Source organism: Leptosomus discolor, chromosome 3 (assembly GCF_034619465.1).
Source record: "Leptosomus discolor isolate bLepDis1 chromosome 3, bLepDis1.hap2, whole genome shotgun sequence".
NCBI lineage: Eukaryota > Metazoa > Chordata > Aves > Leptosomiformes > Leptosomidae > Leptosomus > Leptosomus discolor.
Window position 1 is genome coordinate 77740511 of NC_141393.1, and position 16277 is coordinate 77756787.

Here is a 16277-nt window from a genome sequence, read left to right on the forward strand (position 1 = left end):
CGGCTTCGCTACGGCAACCCCCGTGCGGCGCTCGGGGCAGACGACGCCCTCCCGTTCCTTCCCGTGAGCGTGTGACGGCTCCGAGGCGCCGCCTGCGCTGCCCGGAGGGCGGCCGGGACCAGCCGGTTACCCCCGCCGCCGCCCCGCGCTCCGGCCCCCGGCGCCGCCGCCCTCCCCGGCCCGTGCCGGGGGTGACCGCCCGCCGTCTGGTTGGCTGCGGTTGTCCTGGCTGCCCCGCGGTTGGCTGCTCGGTGGGAGGTGTGCGGGGCGTGGGGGCTGCCTCTTCCCGGAGTAAGATGGCGGCCGTCACCGCTCTGAGGAGCAGCTGCCGAGCCGCGGGGCGCCTGGTAAGGGGAGCAGGGGACCCCGCGGGTGGTGGCGCTCCCGGTTAGCCGGTGTGGGGGGCTGGACGACGAGCGGCATCTCCGCCTCGGCGGCGTTATCCTGAAGCCCTGTTGCTTCCTTCCAGCCGGGAGCGAGCTAGGACGGCGCGGCAGACCCTCGGAGCAAACATGAGACGCTCGCCGACTTGCCGCCTCCCCTCAGCCCTCCCGGCCGCCTCTTGCCCCGCGGCTGCGGGCGGGCAGTGCCCGAACTACCCTCCCCGCCTCCCCTCAGCCCGCCCGGCCGCCCGGGCGGGCAGCGCCCCCGCCCGCTGCCCCGCACGGGTGGCGCTGTGCCCCGCAGCCAGTGCCGGGGGCGCCCGCCCGCTGCTCCCCGGGGGTTAGTGTGGCCTCGCTCGCAGGGAGCCCCCGAGCAGGTTCCCTCCGCCCCACGCGGCTGCCCGCTGAATGCTTGCCCCGTTGCCTGTATGTCCCGTGAAAGGAGCGTGTGCCTCCCGCAATAAGCCCCCCATACCTTCCTTCTCTGTTCCTGCCTAGTCACCTGGGCCATCGCCCTGCCTGCACGGTACCCTGCGATCAGCCCCCTGTGCCTACCCTGTCTGCACAGGGACGGTGTGGTTGAGCACACGGAAAGGGGAAACTTATGTGAATCCCAGGAGCCTTGGTATTTGTCAGTTAAGTGGTTGAGATTCCTTACCGTGCTTTAAGAAGTGAATCTACTTGGTTGCCTTTTAGGACACTTACAGTCTCATAAACACACACCATCATGGAGGCTTACTTCATGCTTTCTTCTGCCTTCTTGTGTTATAGCCGTCCTGCTGTAGTGAAGAGTGTTGGTTTCCAATTATGTCACTGCTGTTTTGTGGAATGTCAGAAAAAGAAGCGTTTTTTTCGTAAGATAATCCAAGTGAAAACAAAATTAAGGATCAGTTCTAGTTTCTGTTATTATTTTTGCTCTTAATAATTCGTATTGTATTTTGAAAGCATAGTAATGAGGAATTTCTTCAGTGATACTTTTGTAATTATCTAGTTTTAGGCTACATATAAGTAATTTTAGTAATTAAGAATATTGAAAATAGCAGCTTCTTTTTAGTTTTCTTTCTAACTAAACCACCTGCTCTTAAATCCAGAGGGAGATTCTGATAAGATGAAAATGCTCATTTCTGTGCATGCTGAACTATAGAGTTGCCTATTTATAGTGTGTGTTTCCTGCAAGCACATCTTGAATTTTGCTAGAGACTAATTCTTGTGACCATCTACTGTGAAAAAGTGATAAGATGCAAGAAATAATATGGTTATTATAATATTAAAGGGCTTTATTTTAAGATTCACAATGATTTTGCAAGCACTTTGGCTAGCAAGAGGAAGAAGGACGAAGTAATGGTGGTTGTCCATGGTGGCTGTAAGTTGTGAAGGAGAAAAGAAAGGAGCCTGGGAGGTCTTTGTGTTAAGTAGTAGGGAAGTAACAGTTACTTAGATGCTAGGATGTGGTGCCAGTTATTTAGGTGAGGAGTAATATCTGACTGAAACATGCTACATCACTTTATAGGCAGTTAAACACTTGGAGATACAGAATACATATGCAAAACAAATCCAATGTAAGAAAATGTTCATTAAAATGACTCAATGTGACAGCAAGTCAAAAGAGTTGTATAGAGGAGTAACCTTTAGTGAGAAGCCATTGCCTTTGAGCACAAACTATTCAACTTTGAAATTCAGTGTTACTTCAACAGGTAATCAGTTGCCTGCAGGCTGCATGAAAACATTTGGTTCTGACACCGGCAGTAGATTTTTAGGATCAGGGGTGATTTAGAAAAGCACAGTTGGCTTCTTTTTAAGGAAACAACCAAAACTGAACTAAGCAGGGGCGGGGCAGTTCTCCCCCAAATCGCATACAGCTCCCGTGTTGTCTTGGTTCAAACAAGTCTTCGTCACCCAGGTGTTAGTGGCTGTTGTGTCCTCAGGATCAGGGGGAGATTGGAGTGGGTCCTCAAGTCTCTTCTCACCTCAGTAACTCTGCGCTTTGAAGACTTGCACAGGAAAGGTGCTGTCTTACCGTGGCATTATTGTCTTTAAATTGTCATGTAGCGTGGTAGCAGTGACATAAACGTACCTGCTAGTACTGTGCTTGTTGGGTTTTTATTGCTGTATTTTTCCAGACATCGAGATACGTAGATGGGTACGCTGTGGATATTAGAACTAATCTTGTCTTTTATATATGCTTTTGTTATTTCCTTATTCGGCATTACACAGAAAATAGTGTTGCAGTGATTACACAGTGTAAATAGCATTACTGAAATTAATAAGCACAGCCTCTTTATTTCATGGATTTTAATTTTCCCTCTTGTTACAAAGGAACACTGTTCTGTGAAGAGACTGGGTACTGTATTTTTGCTTTAACGTACCAGCACACCAACCTTTCAGTAGAGAATATGCAAAACTGAAATCCGAAAAGATTCAATTTTTGAAAAATGCAGTAGTTTTTAATTACTCCTACAAATATGACTTGGAACAACATTGAAACTGTTCTGTAACAAAACCGGTCTGGTTTTTTGGCAGTGGCATTACCAATCCACTACCTGCGTTGGTTGCCAAATGTTAAAACCACATCAAAAGCATTATGAAACTTCATATTTAGAAATAGTTTGGAAATTTGATGTGCTCCTTGTGATCATCTTCGCAGGTAAATGTTGAATGTTTTCCATGTAGGGCCATATAAAGAGGAAAGAGTTTTATTGTAAGTTTGGGACAGAAAGATCTTGTTGGACAAAAAAAAAAAAGTAACTGTGGACTCAAGTGGGAAGAAAAACAGAGTTAAAAATAGGCGAAAATAGGCTTCTGAAGATGTACATTATATACCAGGTTTGTATTCTATAAACATTTGTTCCTAAAAGAAAGGAGATACTAAATATAACCTGCAATACTAGATTAGATAATACAGAAATTGTGTACATTGTCAGTTCAGAATTGTACAGTTTTCTGAATAATCTGTTTTTTTAAAGTGTAATATAAAATCAAATAGTTCAACAGTTTGGGAGGTGGGGAGGGCAACCAGGAGGTTTGATGTGGTCTGTAATTACTGAAAGGATTTTTTAAAAAAAGAAGTTAAAATGAACTTTCCCATGCAGGTGTGCTGTTTTCTGGCTCCTCTAAGAAGATAATTTCTAAATTTTACAGTTTTGAGCTACTTGAGGTACATTGTAGCACCTGAATTTTTTCCATATCTCTAAATCAGTTAGAGATAGTATCTACAGATAAGTTGTTATTTTTATTAATTTTACAGCACTCTAAGACAGTGTAACACCAGAATTACATTAGATTTAAGAAATCTTACTAAATAAGAAAGGGTCTGAACTAACTTCTGTTGAGATTAATGATAAAATGCCTGTTTATGTCAATGCAAGTACTACTGGCTTTGCTTTTGACCAAAATCATGACTGATTACATGATGCTTTAAAGCATAAGGTTTTGCCTGAAGAACCTTTCAGAAAAATACTGTTGACCCTTTAAGTTGATTTCTGGATAATATAATTGTAACCATGAAAGCAAGCCATCTCACACCCAGTTCTTAAAAAAATATCGTTATGGTTGATGTGAAATGATGTTTCCTTGAAGATGATTGCCTCCTGCGTATTAACAGAAACAAAAGGGCAACTGCCTGTGCCCTCTGGTGTGGATTTCCTTTCCAATTAGTACTTCTGATCAACCTTTGATTGGAATAAGAATTGACGAAGAAAAATATGCTGATTTTTTCCTGCAGTCTAGGAAATGCATTCTGGATAAGAATATTTCAGATGGCTGATGTAGTTGATATTATGTATGCTTTTTGTGCGTGTGCCCTGATTAAACTAATTGCTTAGAGAAACAATAGCAAGTATGAATCTCTTCCCAGATCTTGTCATGATTTTTGTTAATTGGTTGTGTTATTGTGGCTTTGATCTCTCCGTGTGTTGTATTAGTGAAAGAAGTTAAAGACCTGGCAAAGCTTATGCTAATTTAATTGTAATTGTACATTCAGTATAATTGTGTTTCTATAGGATCTTCTCTTATATCAACTAGAATTAAACTCTTTTAGTATTACTGTTGCATTAGGAATATTAAATGAGCTCTACATTCCTCAGTCCATTGTATTAACACATGAGACTTTTCTCTCCCAGGTTTGCATTCACCGAGTTAGATCGTGCAGCAGCATTCGCTTTATAAAATCAAAATACGTGTGCGTGTTTGACAAATCTGCCCTCAAGTTTAGTCATCAACAGCGATTATTCAGAACATCTGCTGGTAATCTTTTTCATAATCAAATAATTTCTTTTGTTTTGCTATTCTATGAGTGTTATGTTAGCGGTTTGCATATGGCTGGTATGTAGACTATTTTTGATGCATTCAGATTTTTCTGTCTGATATATTTAATATTAAGCATGCTGTATTTGCTTATTGTCTCTTTTAAGTTTCATGTGGCCAAATTGTCCAGTTTAAGCTTTCTGACATTGGAGAAGGGATTACGGAGGTGACTGTAAAAGAATGGTAAGCTCTGCTTCTTTAGAAATACGCTAAGAAATCAGCAAGTAGTTTAGCAGCTGTATTACCAGTTATTTGTCTGAGAACATGTTTTCTGCGTTGCTAGTGAAGTTTTTCAAGTTTTGTTTTCCACAATTTAAAACCTTGTATATACGGAGCTTTACATTTTGTTTATTTGCAATCTGGTTTGTTTGGGAGTGGAAAAGATGGAAGGAATGGGATGCCCTAACTGCAGCTGTATATAGGCTTTCCTTCAGTGATTAGTGTTTTTAGAGTGCAGGAGGTCTGTCTGTTATTATACTTTCTTAGGCTGAACTTTAGAAACAAATGGCTAGTCTGGAGAATCCACGTAATTTTATCCTATATGTCTTCTCTATGGACTTTAGTAAATGTTTGAACATTTAAATTGTTTGTAAAAAAGCCAATGATGAATGGATTAAGCAAAATCAAAGTGTACAGTGAAGGAAAGCAGTGTCAAAATGCCTTGTTCTTTGTACAAATAGGTGAAAATACCTCTTTTTGCATAGGAGATGGTGTTTCCCACTCTGTTTCTTTTCTGAAACTGATCCTATACTGATCCTGGCGTTTGAAACAACTTCCTTAGGTTCAGACTGAGATGGACTCATTCTTATTTTTAGATGGCTTATGGTCTGTTAAGAAAACTCTGCTTGACTAAAGTAATAGTAAAACTATATATGTGGTGATACTCTAAATCTGTGTGTCATTTTACGCCACAAAGGGTTCTGGAGCAGTCAGACAAAAGGTATACAGCAAATGTATCCGTTATGTAGAATTTGTCTTCTTATCTGCATATTTTCACGTTGTGGGGATGTACGTAACTGAAATTATCAAAAGAATACACAGCATAGACACATAGATTTACACTTAATATGTTTTACACTAGCCCTGTGTCTTTTCTCTTAGGTATATAAAGGAAGGTGATAGCGTGTCTCAGTTTGATAGCATCTGTGAAGTACAAAGCGATAAAGCTTCCGTTACTATTACTAGTCGTTATGATGGCATCATTAGAAAACTCCATTACAATTTAGATGAAATTGCTTATGTTGGAAAACCATTAGTGGACATCGAAATCGATGCTTCAAAAGGTGATTGTAAGCCCTTTTTTTTCCTCTTGCATGTTTTATGTGTGTTGTCATAAAGCCATCAGTGAGAGGAGTTTACTTTTTCCTCCTGAAAATCTTAAAATGGAGTTATTTTTTTTCCCTTTATAATATCAAGAAAAAGCTGTGAAATTTTATTAGGATTTTAAATCTCAAAATCCAGACATTTCCTATTGAAAATGTGGCTTAAGCAGCAGCCTTCGGCATGCTATGTTCCCATCCACAGCAGCCCAAAGTAAAGGTTAAAAACTTCATCTGTCATGGAATCACGGGATGGTTGAGGTTGGAATTTAACAAATGCTTGTAACATAGTAAAGTTAAATTCTTTCTTTTTGTTTGCAGGCGTTGCCCCAGAAGAAGATGTTGTTGAAACACCTCCTATGTCTCATGAAGAGCACACTCACCAAGAGATAAAAGGTCACAAAACATTAGCAACCCCTGCAGTTCGCCGTCTGGCCATGGAGAACAATGTAAGTTTGCTGAGTCGGGTCCTGCTGCTTTTTATCCATCTTTTCTATAGCGGTTTGGCTGACCAGGAGAACACTGATCTAGAGGAAAGCGCAGTGAGAAATGACTTGCTTTCAAATACATTTCAAACATGTAAAAACTGCTGTGAAGATGAAGAGGATTGTGCTTTCTGATGGTAATGGTGGATAGGAAAAGAATTACTGGATTTCAGCTGGAGATTAAGAAAACCTTTTTTGATATAAAAATAATAAAATATCAGAATAGATTCCTGGAAGAGGGGAAGGAGGAGGGAAAAACCAAATCTCAGCTTTAGCTGCCTTATTCTGGTTTTCAGGTTTGTATTAGAGCAGAGGATGTACTAGGTGATCTTTTAAACACTTTTGTAATTTTTTTTCATGTGAATCTGTGAATATTCCATTGGTTTTGAAAGCTTGTGGTACATTTTTAGGAGAAAAATTAATAAATAATTAGAGAAAATGAAGTGACAAGTAGCTTTCTTCAAATTAATATTTCACTGTTGATCCTGTGAGGTAATAAAGAGGTAAGTAGTATTCATAAAAGTATGCAATTGGACACCTAGTGGGCCTTCTGGGTTCAACATTTGAGCAATGTTGAGTACCTAATAAGTCATAGAAAGGGAAAGAAAACTGTAGGAATGTTAGGTCAGTAACTGGAAAAATTTTTAACTGTAGCTCACAATGTAGGATATTTTTATATCGCTGTAATACGAAAGTGTCATAGCTTGTTACGTACTTTTCAGATTAAATTGAGTGAAGTTGTTGGAACAGGGAAAGATAACAGAATCCTTAAAGAAGACATACTCAATTATTTGGCCAAACAAACAGGAGCTATTTTACCCCCATCACCGAAGGCTGAAATTATCCCACCTTTGCCAAAATCAGAGACTGTGCCAGCTGCTCCAAAGGACAAAGTACGCAAAATTCCTGTGCCTGTTTCCAGACCCATTGTGTTTTCAGGAAAAGATAAAACTGAACCTGTAACAGGTAAATCATGAAATATAAAATCTTGGGACCGTGTTCACGGTAGACTACCGGTAAATGTTACTTGGTGAACAGGTGATTTCTTTTGGTGTGTTTCCTGTTATCGTCATGCAAGTGAGCAGTAGGAAAGCACACGCTGTTAGAAGGTGTTGCATGAAATTACTATTTTATGAAATAATTGTTCGTGTTTTGGTTGGATGGAGTTGGGCTGCAAGTTGCACTTGCTCGTTTTTATTCCATGTTTCTTCAAATGTATGCTGAAGCAGGTAGGAATTCTGAAACACATGAATTTGTCACAGTATGAATCATTATGCAGTTAGTGGCAAAGTGCAGTGATTTTAAGGGTTTGTCAGTGCTTAATGATAGTGTACTTCAGCATTCACACTCGTTCTGGAGAAGAGTGCCACAAAAGACACCGACGTAAGAAAAATCACTTTAAAAGAGAAAGATAAAAGGTTCTTGCCTGTCTTTCAGGCAGTGTTTATTTGGAGAGGCTGGAAAGAGTAGTGCAGGTTACTGTATTATGATTTCAAATACATACATACATAGGGGAGATATGCAGTAATATAATCTGAAATATTAAAATCATAAAAATTGGGTTGACATGTGCTCAATAACTGTTGATCCTGAAGTGAGCTTTACACTCTCCTTTGTTTGGTGTGGTTGTGTTTTGTTTTGTTTCACTTTTTTTTTAAGTTGTGTAATTTGTTTATTTGAAATTTCACCATAACTTCCCAGAAGCTCATTTTGTTGGATTAAAAAGTCAGTGAATGTTTTCCAGGTTTTCAGAAGGCAATGGTAAAGACTATGAGTGCAGCCCTGAAGATTCCCCACTTCGGTTATTGTGATGAGATTGATTTGACTCAGCTTGTTCAGTTGCGAGAAGAGCTGAAACCTCTAGCACAAATTCGTGGAGTTAAGCTTTCCTTTATGCCTTTCTTCATAAAGGTGAGACGTTCAGCAGAGCACTGCATGGAGTACTTAACGCAGATTGTGCTAGAATTGATCAATGATTGTTCTAAGTTTGGAACACCTCTGTGTCATCTGAATAATTACAGGTCGCAAGAAAAGTCTCAACTTTCCTTGTTTATTGAACTTATTGAATTATCAATTTACTCTTGGAACTGTAGAGTTACATAGTATCATGGAAAATTTTTGAAATATTAATAGGAAAGTGTAGAGTAGATAAAGCAATATTCATATGGGGGTAGGCATCACTAGGTGTTTGAATTACACAAAACAAACTTTGGAAACTGTTGGTATTTTTTGTGAGCTCCATTAAAAGGAACCTCATGTGAAATGCATCATTATTATTGTTACTGTCATTATTATTAGAGCTGTGTTGGTGGTGAAGCCCTTAGATGAATCAATATGTCTCTTCTGTTGTTCAAAAGACCAGGCACTTGCACTTCTTTAGCTGCCGTGGTCCCATTTCCAACGGTTGGCATCACTGAAGGCCGATGCACTGCCTAAGCTATGCATTGAATGCCTTGAATGCACAGCTTAGTCTGAAACTTCTGGTAATGCTGTTTCAATTAGAGTGCTAAGTAAGCACTCGTTCTGCTCACTCTCTTTAGGGGGAATTAATATTATTTCCTTGAAATAGTTGTCATCTAAGTGCTGAGCTGAGAATGACGTTGCTGCTGAATCTTGTAACTTTTTTCTTGGAATATTGGATTTGAATTGTGGAACAGAATTAACAAATGTAGATTCAACTTTCATTATACTTGGGAAAGGGATTATCACTTTTTGTATGTCTGTCCGATGCGTATTTGGGTTTTGTAAGTTGTCTTTTTCTTCTGCTGTCCTAATAATGACAGAATATCGACAGACAAGTTTAGGTGAGTTTAAGCCAAATCTGATTCCATTCAGGAAATCCATATTGTTATTAATCTAAATTGTCTCCCATCATTCCTTCCTTTCCACGCAGCTCTCTGGTTACAAAGTATAAAAATCTATTCTTTTTTCTTTTTTTTCTTTTATATTTAACAGGCAGCCTCTCTGGGATTATTGCAGTATCCCATTCTTAATGCTTCTTTGGATGAAAGCTGTCAACATGTCACATATAAGGTTTGTAAACCGCTGATAAAACTTGTAAGCAGAAACCCTAAGCTAACAGATAACAAGGGCTTTTCAGCATGTCTGAGCTGATTGTAAGAACCAAAATTATGGTGTTGTGCTGGAAAATAGTTTGTGTGTCTGGATTCTAAGATTGGATTTGATTTATTATTGATCTTTTTTCAGTAGTTTGTTTAATGAGAGTCACTTGGTTATTCAGGCTTGCTTCAGAAATGCGTATTAATATAGTGATTTCCTATTTTTCACCTGAAGATGGGCCAAGCATTTAAAATGAGAACATTTAAAATCTAATATAGTAATTTTTTAGTAATGGCACAGTGGTTCCACTGTTCCAACCTCAACACTCAGTTTTGATAAAAATTATTTAATTTTCATACAAGGTGCTGGGCTGATACCTCTGGGCAGTGAGTGTCTCCTTTCTTAAGTGATGTGCACATGCTTCTTGCAGTGCAAACTCCTTTTGTGCTGTTTTATCAGTATCTCTCAGATGAATCCTTATATATTCCTTGTAGCAAATGAGAGGCAATTCAGTTTTCTTTTGTTTTAAAATTTGATTGTTCTCTTTAAAATCTGCTGGTTCTGTTGTTTTACCCATATAATCATCCTAAAGTGTAATATTTTCAGTGCAGAATTGATTCCAGGATTTTGTATTTCCTGGATGTGAAATTGCCAAAACCAAGTTGCAAAATTTGCAGATGTGGAAAGCTAATATTTAAAAATTTACATCCCCTTCACCCCTCAGAGTTGTATATACAGGTTGCATACTACAGACAGCACTTTCTAGGTTTAAAAAGTTACATAAAGACATTATTCAAGTGCTTTTTTATGTAAAATACGTTTTGTGTTGGCTGCTTGTGTTAACGTCCAGTTAATGAAACTTGTTGCAGGCTTCGCACAACATTGGAGTTGCTATGGACACAGAGCAAGGTTTAATTGTCCCAAACGTGAAAAACGTTCAAGTCTGTAGTGTCTTTGAGATTGCTTCTGAATTAAATCGCCTACAGTCCTTGGGCTCTGCAGGCCAACTGGGAACAAATGACCTCACTGGGGGAACATTCACCCTTTCAAATATCGGCACAGTAAGTACAGGAAAAGTGAGAACTTAAATATGAAAACTGCTTCCGAAGTGAATACCTTAGTGAAGTTGAACATGAACAAAACCTGTAGCAATTAATGCAAAAAAAAATTTGTAAACTATCCACATCTTTTTCTTTTCTAGATTGGTGGCACTTACACCAAACCTGTGATACTACCTCCTGAAGTAGCTATTGGAGCACTTGGAAAGATACAGGTATCTTAACTTTCTCTCGGTGATGTGTTTAGCTGTAGCTAACTAAGGTCATCTGTAATGAAAATGAAACGTGGAGTGTCCCTTTGTTTTGTTTTTCTTACATAAACATTTCCTCTTTGTGTTACAGAAACTGCATAGCTTGTGATTGAGAAGTTTTGTGATGTTTTCAGATGACTGGGCAGAGACACCAAATGTTTAAATAGAAGTCTCTTATGCCTCAGGTTCAGCTTTGCTTTCTAGAGTCCTGTTACATTTCACTCACACCTATGTTTAGCCTTCTATTTATTAAGAAACAACATACATATATTTTTACAAGTTTTGCAATGTGGCGATAGCATTTTTGCTGTCATTGAGGAGAAAACTCGAGACTAAAAAAGTATTCTGATACTGAAGTTCGGTTTCATGAGCCAGATAGCTGGATCGATACAGAGCTCGGTGTGGTGAAGGCAGTTTCATATTTTCTGAATTGCAGGCTTTAATTCTTTAATATAGACATTTGGGATCCGTGGTGGAAATAAAATTAGTATTAATTTAAAATGCTTTTTCTGTGTTCTTCATATGAGCCTTTCGTTTAGGGGACGCTTTAAGGAAGCCGTCACTTTGAGCACTAACAGTGCAATAAACTATTCAGGAAGAAACTTTTGAGTCAAGAAAGGTTTTCAGTACTTCAGTATTTCTGTGATGGTGGAATGTGGATATGGCTGTTTATTGTGTAGGTTTGCAGTATGTTCTAATCCGCAGCACAAACAATATTGAGAAGGTCTTTGTTCTTTAAGTGGCTCTACTGCTGTCTGTCTAATTAGCAAAACGTTTAAATTTAGATTAACAACTTAACAATAAAAAATACAGATCTGTTGATGAAAGTATTTAATATTTCTATCTTTTTTCTTACTCTGATTTTTAGGTTCTTCCTCGGTTTAATGGGAAAGGTGAAGTATTTAAGGCGCAGATAATGAATGTGAGCTGGTCAGCTGATCACCGCGTCATTGACGGAGCTACAATGGCCCGGTTTTCCAACTTGTGGAAATCTTACTTGGAGAACCCTGCTTCGATGCTGCTAGACCTTAAATAAAGGAAACCCTGACTAGAATATGCCTTTGAACTTTGTGGATTAGACTGAATAATTACAAAACCTGGCTCTGCTAGCATGTGCCCTTTGCTACTCACATGTGTAATGATCTTACGTGGTTAAAAGTTCTCAGCAGCTGGTATCAGTCTATCAATGAATTGTTACTTCCTTTAATTAGTAGTGCTGTAATTTCTTCTACAGCAGACTGTCAGTAGGTCATGGCGTGACTTCTGAATATGGTGATGGAATGTCTTTATTTTGCTTTTTATAATACATACGGTTTGTGAGGCTGGGGTGACTGAATGATACTGATGTACATCTGCAGTATTTATAATCTGATTAACCTGTTTTGAAGGGAAATACTCATAGTTCTTCGTTATTGGACACGTAAATTTACTTTAACAAATAATATCCAAATTCCCAAAAGAAGTTATGCAAAAATCATATACAAATAAAATGCCTTTTATGCTTCTGCTGCAAGATGTCCAGAGAGCTTTTTGTTGTTTAACTGAGTAAACCTCTCAAGTCCTTTGCCAGTCCACTTTTTCCTGGCAATTACTTGCACAGGTACTCTTTATCAAATTATAAATGAAGAGGCCGTATTTATTCAAATGCTTACTGACAACATTTATAGATAACTCTCTAGAATATCCTGTATTTTTCTAGGCTGGCAGTCTTCGCAGTCCTTAAATACTTTCCAGTTATTTTTGTTTCTTATAGAATGCATCTGTCTGTTAACAAAAAAAAAAAAAAAAAAGGAAAGAAAAAAATTAATAAAGGAGGATCTCATTTGTTACTCTGCCATTAGGTAAGCCTGACAGTAAGCAGAGTGTGTTCTAAAAGCTTGCAAGCTTGCATTGTATTATTGATATTCAGATACCAGATTTTGACAGATTAATCGGATACAACAAAGAATTAACATTAAAAAAATACTGAGATAAGGACTTTTTAAACGTAGATACGAGGCACATAATGAATAGGTTCAGGCTAGTGCCTTCAGAACAGACAACAGTTATGTGGCTTTAAGGTAAACTGAACAGATGATGAGGATTGCCCTGGTTATTCAACAGGAGATTGAAGAAAACCATTTGATATCACCTTCTAGAAACATAAGTTGCATACAGACACAAGAAAAAAACAGTTACATGGCCTTAAAAATGAGTTTCCGAGGCACAAAATGGACATTTTCTCCTTTCTTTAGATATATCAAAAACTGTCTCTACAGGAGCGTTCTCCAAAATTGTAGACCAAAGTTGTCTGTTGCATTTAGTTGTGAAGATGCGACACATTAAGCCACCGGAGGTAGAATTTCCACTGTCCTTGATGCTGAGACCAAGCAACAGAAAAGCTGGTAATGTAGGGGAGGGAGCATACGTGTACGGTGCTATTTATATTTCTATTGTGGTTTAAGGGTCTTTTTTATATAGGTCATTTCTTGCAAAGTTTGACTAGTATATCGTGCTTATCACCTATTTCATTTTTATCAGATTTATTTATTCCTAATAAAAAAAAAAAAAAGCTACCAAGAATTGTAGTAATATTGTTTTTATTTGTGAATTTTATGCAGGCAGTCCTGTACAGGTGACTCAAACTGCTATTCTTATCTTAAAGAACCTGCTGCACTCAAGACTACCAAAAGACCACAGCCTAATGGCTACTCTCCTACAAGTGTATTGTGGTGGTGAGGGCTTAGTCTGAACAGTATATTTTTTAATCTGATGACCATGGAGAAAATAAATTGAGTAAATACAAGTGTACGATAGAAAGCAGTAAAGTGATTTTGAAATATTTGCGACAGAATAATTTTGCTCGCACAAGGAGCCTGAAATTTCTTTGTCTCTCAAAACTCCGATATAAGTTTGGTTTTTTTTCATAGCTCCAATTATCTGTCTAAGGAGGAGGAAATGAAGTAGTTAGGGTTTTAGTCATGGCTTTTTTAGATCAAGAAAAAATATTGATTAGAGAACACTGTGGGGATTGAATCTACACCAAAACTGAAAGAAGTAGTACCTGCTACCTATGCCAAGGAACCTGTTGGATCATTTTTGCTTTTGCATAACTTTTAAAAAAAAAAAAAGAACAAACCGACTTAGCAGATTGAAAGCTGAAGCAGTTAGTGCCTTTTTAAATAGATATTGGTGTTCAGGTATTTAGCTGGTCATGGACTGCAGGGGCTTTTTTTTTTGGTTATAAAGTTTTATGTAGTAATGCTAGAAACTAACGCTAATGAGGAAAAATTATTTCTACTGAAAGAGGGTAATAACCAAATGAATGATATTTTTAAAATTTCATCTTCACGTTTTATACTCCGGTGCAAGAATTGGTTAGAATTAGCCAGTTGTATGGCTTTTGTATGGCTTTTGCCTCAAATAGTGACCTGTGATTATTGCTGTCTTTCCATTTGGTTGAAGAAAAAGATTCTGACAGAGTTGTTCTCCTTTTATCTTCTCCGAGGGCTCTTTGAAGAAACAGAATGTTAAAAATGTTTCACGATTGGAAGCATGAAAAGGGGTGAGTAATAACCCCCCAGCACATCGTGATAAAGATTTCTTTTCTGTCTGGATCTTGGTAATTTGCACTAAAATTCTTCACCAAGGGAATTCTTCAGCATGGGCAAAAGTAGTGAGTAAAATACATAGCGATGTAATACTTTTTCTAGGCTAATTAGTCAATGTTGCTGTTTAATAGATCTTTGAAGCTCAGTTATCTTGCAGAGAAATATTACTAGACTAAAGCAAGTAATTGTTCTTGTGAATTCAAAACTGGGTTCTTTTTCATTGTGGAGCATAACAAGTGCTCCTTTATTCTGCTTGTTCACAATTTGTAACTTTTGTTAACGGGAATCCAGGAGTTTATGGGAGTCCAGACATGTTCAGCAAAATGGGAAGACATTAAGAATGGTAAACGCTTGGGGGGGTTGCAGAAGTGTCTCATGTGATTCCTTCTATTCTCAGCATAGGCTAAAATTAGAACTAGACTGACATTGCATTGGAGTCTGAGTGAGAGTTCTAAATGGTTTTGGTCGTACAGACAAGATCCGAATTTTATCTCTGCTCTTGCCCAGAAAGCAACGAGTCACAGAAAACCCTTTAAAACACCAAATAATTGAGGTAAGTTGTTAAACTGTTTCAGATGCTTGGAGGAGAAGTTGTTGGGAGATCTGGTTACTTGGGAGTAAATTTGCAGTTGTTTTACAGCCACGCTTGGGAATTCACTTCTGAATTGTTGGCTGTGATGGCATGATTATTGTGGTTTTTATTTTCCTGACAAATAATAAGATCTAAGAACAAGAAGGTTTTGATGGTAGTTCTGTTATATAATTAAATCTCCTTGAAAAACAAGAGTCATATACTTAGGCCCTCTTTCATATTGCATGGTTCTAAAGCAATATTTATTGGACAATATTCTTTCCACAGTGAAAAAAATAATTGCCCAGTGTGAGCGTTACTAAAAATAAGTATTGTTTCGACTGTGTAGTCTGATACTGGTTTTAGTAGTACAAGTATTAACAAATGTCTCTTCTGCACAATTTATATAAAAAGATTTCTAGTTTTCTACCTAAAAAGGCTTATAGTTCAAAAAATGTCTCTAAACAAGAAATAATAGATCAGGTAAATCACTTACTCTCAGTAGAATTTTAATCCTGAAATAAGGCAACTTAAATTGTAACCACTAATCGGAGCAAAAAACCTCATGCAATGTCTTAGTCATTACTGTTGCATACTGGGATGAAGGAATGGGAAAGGTAATCGTTATGAGGACCGCTGAAAGAGAAGTTAATCCTTCAGACTAGTAAATGTGATCATGTTTATGTACGAGAGGGAAAGAGGATACAATCCTCTCTTTACAGGAAAAAATTCAATCCCTCTTTAGGAGCCCAAATGCCAGACTGCATTGTGCCACACTGTGGTTGCTATTTGTGTCATCTGTCAAATCCTGCCTTTTTTCTTTAACAAACAGAGAACAGTTAAGAATCCTTAATATTAACATATTGTACCAGACTATTCAAGCATTATAATTTGATTTTTGTGCCGTCTTTACAACAGGAAGCGATCCTGACAATTTTCATCTCTTATTATTTGCCCATGCACGTTTACTTAAGTGATTTCAGTATAATCAGGCTTTACAAATAACTACGTTAGCAAAAGACATGGTAAGCATAAAAGAGAATGACTGACAGGTAAACACAAGAATGTTCACGAAGCAATTGTGGCTTCATGCCACACAAAATTATCACGGAATAAGTATGGTAGAAAAGATCGGTCTAAAGTCAGACCTGCAGCAATTATTGTATGTTTCCAAAATGTTTCAAAAAAACTCTTCCCCAAGTGACTACAATAATGGCAATAAGAATGCTTTTTAGAGGGATGCACTGATTAGAATGAC

The 16277-nt window shown here is 38.3% G+C and overlaps 1 protein-coding gene across 1 annotated transcript; it reads left to right on the forward strand.

Annotated features, from left to right (window-relative positions):
• The first annotated feature begins 296 nt into the window (after positions 1 to 296).
• Positions 297 to 11912, forward strand: DBT (dihydrolipoamide branched chain transacylase E2). Its single transcript, XM_086463250.1, has 11 exons — positions 297 to 347; positions 4502 to 4625; positions 4793 to 4868; positions 5787 to 5968; positions 6326 to 6453; positions 7212 to 7455; positions 8234 to 8400; positions 9445 to 9522; positions 10419 to 10610; positions 10751 to 10822; positions 11727 to 11912. Exons 1-11 carry the CDS (start codon positions 297 to 299, stop codon positions 11892 to 11894), a joined length of 1482 nt encoding a protein of 493 aa, XP_086319376.1. The 3' UTR covers positions 11895 to 11912.
• Positions 11913 to 16277: the final 4365 nt, after the last annotated feature.

Excerpts from the sequence above, each read along its gene's own strand:
- DBT (XM_086463250.1), top strand. The coding sequence starts at position 297 with ATGGCGGCCGTCACCGCTCTGAGGAGCAGCTGCCGAGCCGCGGGGCGC. Across the intron at positions 5,969-6,325 it reads CGAAATCGATGCTTCAAAAG|GCGTTGCCCCAGAAGAAGAT; the intron begins GTGATTGTAAGC and ends TTTTGTTTGCAG. Across the intron at positions 10,823-11,726 it reads GAGCACTTGGAAAGATACAG|GTTCTTCCTCGGTTTAATGG; the intron begins GTATCTTAACTT and ends TCTGATTTTTAG.